This window comes from Limulus polyphemus, unplaced genomic scaffold (genome assembly GCF_000517525.1).
Source record: "Limulus polyphemus unplaced genomic scaffold, Limulus_polyphemus-2.1.2 Scaffold10389, whole genome shotgun sequence".
Classification (NCBI taxonomy): Eukaryota; Metazoa; Arthropoda; class Merostomata; order Xiphosura; family Limulidae; genus Limulus; species Limulus polyphemus.
This window is the reverse complement of record NW_013675999.1, coordinates 9,917-16,962: the sequence shown is the minus strand read 5'-3', so window position 1 is coordinate 16,962 and position 7,046 is coordinate 9,917. Positions and strand designations below refer to the sequence as shown.

Below are 7,046 nucleotides of genomic sequence, written 5' to 3'. Positions count from 1 at the left end.
AGTGCTTCGCCCTTGGAACGTGTTTTTAAACTTATTAACGAGCAGATTAAACCTTAGATTTAATTTTTGTATGTAAATATCTCAACATTGTCACTTGCAGTTGTAAATTTTTGTTTTGGCCTTCAACAAAAAATTTGAAATGTAATATCTATATTGTTTTATTTTCTTACCTTATATTTTTATGAGCAAGAATTTTTCTGTTTTTATATATAAATATATTTAGGTCTGTATTATTATTTTCGACAGCACTGAAAATATATTTGTGTGTTATATATAATCGAGTTTATGTTTCCCGTGTAAAAATTGTTTGTTGAAACGTATACCGACTATAGGAGGGGCGCATGATAGTTAGTCAATCAGGAAAGAAGTTAGATAATACACCTGGTTTCACGTAGTTCACATAATTAGTAATATTGCAACTTTTGCATTAAATAGAAATGAACAGATTGTTTGGAAGATCAAAACCAAAAGAACCCCCGCCAAATCTTACAGATTGTATATCCAATGTAAGAATATGAAGTTTAATACTAAATTTTGATTTTCTTAAAAAATAATAGACTTAGTATTGACTATAAGTTATAACAGTAACAGTATAATGAACTATAAGTATTATATTATTATTACCTAGGCCTAATATAGTCTGTACTCAAAAATCCAGTTAAAAGTAATTTGTAAGCTGTATGCTAAGTATTACTATTTGGCGTAGTATGTAGTATTATCATCAGTAGTAGATAACATTATCCTGTGATCAACAAGGAACGTGTAGCTTTCAGCAGTAAAAGATTTTCCCCTATTCTTCCACCCAAAGAAAAAATAAAAATATAAACTCAGCATTTATTTTTTCAGGAATTTATTTACTCTACCCCCTGTCTTAGTCTTGTAACAATAATTATTTTTTCTCGTTTAGTAGGACATACAGTACAACTATGAGGAAAGTGTTTTTACAAATACAGCGTGCTAATGTAAAAATGAACTTGTATCATAATGAAATCATTGTTGTTGAGTCACATAGTATGGCCATCTTGCTTTTAAAATCATCATATACGAGCCTTCCTTTATCATCCCTCAAGGGCCCTACCACCATCCTAACATTTTGTTTGCCCTTAATATACTTAAAGAAATCCTTACTGTTAATTTTTACATTTTCATTCTTTTTATGTCCTTATTTCCTGTTTGACCAATTTTCTTAATCTTCTAAGTCTCCTGTCAGACCAGTCAATTTAAATTTCATAAATTTATTATGCTTTTTTCTAATTTTGTTTCTTATACTCTTTATGAGTCAACCTCATTTTTTACTTGTAGCTACCCTTTTCTTTTTACAAGGAATTTGTTTATCTAGAATATTTAAAAATTTATCTTTAAAAATTTTCCACATCTGATCAGTGTCTTCAGATAACTGAGCTGCCCAATTCACAACAGATAATTCTTGTCACATCTCTTCCAAATTTGCTTTTTTGAAATTTTTAACCAAAATATCATTATTCCTTATCTTCATATACAGCAAAACATTGGACCTAATAGAGCAATGACCACTTGCACCCAGATGTTCCTTAATTTCCATCCTCTCAACAATTTCTACATTAGAAGTTAACAATAAATCCAAAATATCATTGTTTCTAGTAGGTTCCTTGACCAATTGGTGAATAAAACCATCCTGAACAGTTTCCATAAACCTTTCTCCCTCATGGTTTGACTCTAGCATTTCCCAATCTATATGCCTGAAATTAAAATCACCTATAATTATAACCTCATTAAAAGCTGAAATCTTAATATTACTGTAAAGTTTCTCTAATTTCATCAGTATCACCTGATGGTCTGTAACAGATTCCCACTAAAAGCCTTTTCCCTTTATATTAACTAATAGAAACCTGGATGAATTCAATCTCTTTGCTATTATCTTTGATATCCTCAACTTCAACAGGATGTAACTCACACTTAACATATAAAGCCACTCCTCCCCCCTCTTTAGTACTCTATCCCGTTAAATAGTCTGTAACCCTGTATTTCAAAGAAATGTCTGTCACTAAAATTATCTATGTTTAACCATGTCTCAGTTATTCCCATTATATCAAAATCCTCCATTCCTACCAGTGCTCTAAAGTCATCTATTTTATTTCTTATACTTCTAACATTACAACAGTAACAATTAAACCTATCCTTATAACTACTTCTATACTCATTTCCTATGCTAAGCTTTTTTCTAAAATCTTTTTTTTTTTTGCATTTAGATTATCCTGGCCCTCACTGCTTTCTAGTCCTAGTTTAAATCTTCTCTTACAACTGCATTAATAGCCCCTGCGAACAAGCCAGATCCTACCCTATTTAAATGTAAGCCATCAGTTCCAAAAAGCTTCCTTCTCCCATTGAACTGATTCTGCAAGTCCAACCAGCCTATCTGCTCATCCTTACATATTAACCTAAGCCTAGCATTTAGCCCTAGTGACCAACTCATTAATTCTCAGCAGTATCACTGACACAATTAAGTTATGGCCTTTATCTTTAAATGCTTTCATCAACCCCTTGTACTTATTAATTAGCTCTTTTGACCTACCTTTCCTACATCATTAGCCCCTACATGCACCACAAAAACTGCATCATTGCTATCTCTCTCTTTATGATATCTCTTGCTCTGTCAGCTATATCTTTCTTCTCTATTTACTCCGTAGACTGTTCTACTGGTTTGTCAAGAAATCACCTATAACTATGACCTCCTTAAGTTTATCATCCACATTCTTCTCTGACTCTTTTGTTTTCCTTCCCTCCAGTAATTTGTCATCTGCACAATCCAAGCACCAAAATCTGTTGCTCGGTAGAATAGGCTGATTACAATTAAATTCACTACTTTAAGTTTTAATCCTTATTGTACTGTTTCTAACTTACTGAAAGTCATTGTTAGCTGATTTTAAATTTAGAGAATATGCTGAAATCTTAACTGAAATATTTATATGTACATTATTGGTACGTGTTATTTTCCTTTTTTCTGACTATACAAATGTCTGAGTGTTGATTACACGGTATTTTATTTACTTATACAAATGTAGGTGGACAGTCGTGGAGAATCAATTGATAAAAAAATTTCAAAACTTGACCAGGAACTTGTGAAGTATAAAGATCAAATGAAAAAAATGAGAGATGGCCCCTCTAAGGTAATGTAATGGTAATATACAAAAATCAAGTCAGCATGAGAGATGGTCCCTCTAAGGTAATGTAATGCTAATATACAAAAATCAAGTCAGCATGAGAGATGGCCCCTCTAAGGTAATGTAATGCCAATATACAAAAAACAAGTCAGCATGAGAGATGGTCCCTCTAAGGTAATGTAATGCTAATATACAAAAATCAAGTCAGCATTGTTACATATGATATTGTTGTATTGTTTGTTTATTGTATGGGTGACTATTTTGCTTTTTTCATCATTTCTTGTAGGTTTGAATAAGTATGTACAGTGTACAATAATAGATAGAATTTAATGTATTATGGGTCCAGGGTTTGCTTTCATGAGGAAAAAGTTTTTGTATAAAAAGGCTAATGATTTTCTCCACCATTCAGTATTTTAATGTACCAGCTATTATTATTTTTAACTTTTAGACAAAAAATTGACCTTGTGGGCCTCAAATTAGAAACATTTTTGTGATTGCTAAGTTTCAGTAATTACATGTAAGTAATGAAAATAGAAGGTAAAAGAAACACATTTATTACAAAGTTTTGAACAAACAATTCATCAGGTTATAACATTGTGTGATTACTTGAGAAGTGTCTGTTCAAAATGTTTTAATAATTTTTGTAACTGTTACTTGAACAATTTTTTTACCTTCAACGTTTACCAGTGCATAAATTCTATTTTATATGAAAATTACAACAAATTCATTTTATTTCAATAAAACTATTTAACCGTTTGCGAGGTCAAATCATAATAAATTATTTTTGAAATTTTGTATTCCGTGCATTTTTCTGTTGCAACATCCGTATTTTTAAATTGTACTGGTATAAGATTCAAAGTTTGTGTCAAGTTGTAATACTTACTCTTAATCTCATTGATCTTCATACATTTCAGAATGTGGTGAAACAGAAAGCATTGAGAGTATTGAAACAAAAAAGAATGTAAGAACTTTTACTGTATTCTATTATTTAAAGGATACGCTGAAATATTTGTTCATAAGTTATCAGTAGAAGTTATTTTCTTTGTTCTGACAGATTGTTTGTCTAAAATTGCTTTATTTATTTCCTTATTGATCAAGTAAATAAGGTTAGTATTAGAACATAGTGGTTTTATAGGTTTATTTTAGTACAAGCTTGTATGTGGTAGAATTTTTGTTTGTAAAAAATTAGTGAAAGAAGTGTTAAAAAAAGTATGTAATTTATATACATACAATGTTTAATTTAAGGAAGTGTTTAAAAAGTATGTAATTTATATACATACAATGTTTAATTTAAGGAAGTGTTTAAAAAGTATGTAATTTATATACATACAATGCTTAATTTAAGCACAATAATCTATAATCTAGGTTAAGATCAGTAGCTTAGAAGTTAGTATATATAAATGAATATGTGTATATTAATCTAAGATGTTTAACTCTTTTTAACAAAAATGGCCAAGCACATAATGTCATTAGGCCTACTTGAAACTGTCTTTCTGGTTAACTGATATGTGTAACATTATATAGCTATTTTTTTGTAGTTATCATGCCTTGCATCTTAGTTGTCTGTGTTTTAGATACGATGTCTTTTACGATTTTTTGATTTTTATTAAAACAAGGTCAGGGAGTGGCCTTTTACTAATCACCAAGATGTAAACCCAGAGGTGGGATTATACCCATCACTTAGACGTAAACCCGAGGGCTAATGATGTATAATATCATCATCATTCGAATGATTTACAAGAATAAAATTTTGTGCAGTGGATGTAATCGAATCTTCCATGTTATATGTTATATTTCTATAAACTTTAAACTCTTGATGATTTTATCCCAAGGTACGAGAACCAGCGAGAAAACCTTATGCAACAGTCTTTCAACATGGAGCAAGCCAACTATGCAACCCAAATGCTGAAAGACACAAAAACAACTGTAAGTGTTTGATTAGTTTTAATAAACATTTGTTTTTAGTTAATTCCTCTATTTTATTAATATCAAACATTTTACTGTATGATACATTGTGTGTTAGTTACTAAATGTCTTGTTAAAGGTTGGGCTTGAAAGAATTAAGGCTTATAAACAAAGGTATTTAAAGATTTGGACCAAAAGATGAGTTTAGCCTTGAAATATCCTATAGTGTAATACTATTAGAACAGAATATCACAAAATTTATTTTGTTCATAGCAACATTTTAATGAATTATGATTATACAGTTAAAAACTTTCAAAGAAGAATTCAGAAAAAAAAACCACCAAATAATTATATTACAAAAATAAAAAAGTAAACTTGGAAAAGAAATGTGTGCATTTCTAGTGCTTAAAAAAATATGTAATACGAGTTTGTTTGGTATAGTGTCTTTTAAAGTTATTTCTCCAAAAACTATGAATAAAACTTCCTTGAAATATACTTTTTATAAAACAAGTGCCTCTTAACTTATGAAAATGATTCATCACGAAAAGAGAGATTTAGTACGTAGATAAAGTACAAATAAACATTAACCCATTAACTGCTGCAGGAGCAGCTCAGTTGCCATTTTCTGACTCACAGATAAAACTGAGTTGCCATCAATCACAATAAAACGGTAATTTTCGTCATTCGCATAGAGTTGTAGTTATATATGTGTGACTGACGGAAATATCCGTCATTCGCAGCTGAGCCATAGAACTTCAATGACGGAAATATCCGTCATACACAGTCAATGGGTTAAGATTTGTTTAATTTTTGCAGAGTGTATACTGTAGGATAGAGGTGGACAAATTAAATTGATTAATCAAAGTAGTCGATTACCTATGATTATTGATTATATCAATTGGAGCAATGTAAAATAATCAATCAATGTAGTTTAATTAAACTTTTTACACTGATGACAGAATTAGAAAAAAAAATTATAATTATTTCATATTTTTTTTAAATACTTCAATTTCCACCTCATAAATAATTTTAATCTTAGCAAACAGGTTTTCGTAGAATAGGGGGGGAATTGTATATAACTTATTAGACATACTGTGTTTTTACCACATGAAATCTAAGAACGTTTGTGTGTTTTTAACAAAGAATTGGCTTAATAGTAGGTAATGTTAAGATTTGTTTGGAAAAACACGCTCAATGTTATTAATCATATTTCAGCCTGTTACGGGTTTTGTACTATGTCGTATAAGTGACACATTTTTTGTTCCTGCTCGACAGTTTAGAAATAAAAAAAAATCCTGAATTATTGTAACTTATTAAACAACGTTTAGTTCAAAAATTACTTTAGAAAAGTCAAAGTAAAGTTGAAAATAGGAAGATTGGTCTTCTATGAGAGTAATCAGTTAGTTGAATCTAGTTACTGTTCAGTTAATCATGTAGCGATAAAGTTGAAAATAGGAAGATTGGCCTTCTATGAGAGTAATCAATTAGTTGAATCCAGTTACTGTTCAGTTAATCATGTAGCGATATTTTGTTCAAGTTTACAAATTGAATACAGTTAGAAATAATGGTTAAAAATGTTTTCATTTAATGTATTCGTTTTTGTTCAGGTGGAAGCCATGAGAACGGGTGTGAAGGAAATGAAGAGAGAATATAAAAAGGTCAACATTGATGATATAGAGGTGTGTAGTTGGAAGTGTTATTACATGAGATATAGTGTAATCTGACTTATTAACTTAACTTTCATGAGAACTGGTGTGAAGGAAATGAAGAGAGAATATAAAAAGGTCAACATTGATGATATAGAGGTGTGTAGTTGGAAGTGTTATTACATTAGATATAGTGTAATCTGACTTATTAACTTAACTTTCATTCTGAATATTAATTTTTTTTCCAAGTAATGTTAGCAATGGAGCTCTTACATCTCTCTGTTGTTTACTGAGTGAGGCTTAAACAGTATTGTTAGCATGTTAGATAGTTTGAGTGAAGCTTAAACAGTATTGT

At 30.1% G+C, this 7,046-nt stretch overlaps 1 protein-coding gene across 1 annotated transcript in view; it reads left to right on the top strand.

Moving 5' to 3' along the window:
• The first annotated feature begins 321 nt into the window (after positions 1–321).
• LOC106476365 (charged multivesicular body protein 5-like) overlaps positions 322–7,046 on the top strand; it is an 11,513-nt gene continuing 4,788 nt past the window's right edge. The window contains exons 1-5 of the mRNA XM_013937024.2: positions 322–506; positions 3,042–3,146; positions 4,055–4,101; positions 4,973–5,066; positions 6,653–6,724. Of these exons, the coding sequence (XP_013792478.1) occupies positions 438–506; positions 3,042–3,146; positions 4,055–4,101; positions 4,973–5,066; positions 6,653–6,724 (387 nt within the window). The 5' untranslated portion in view covers positions 322–437. The remainder of the gene's footprint in view (positions 507–3,041; positions 3,147–4,054; positions 4,102–4,972; positions 5,067–6,652; positions 6,725–7,046) is intronic.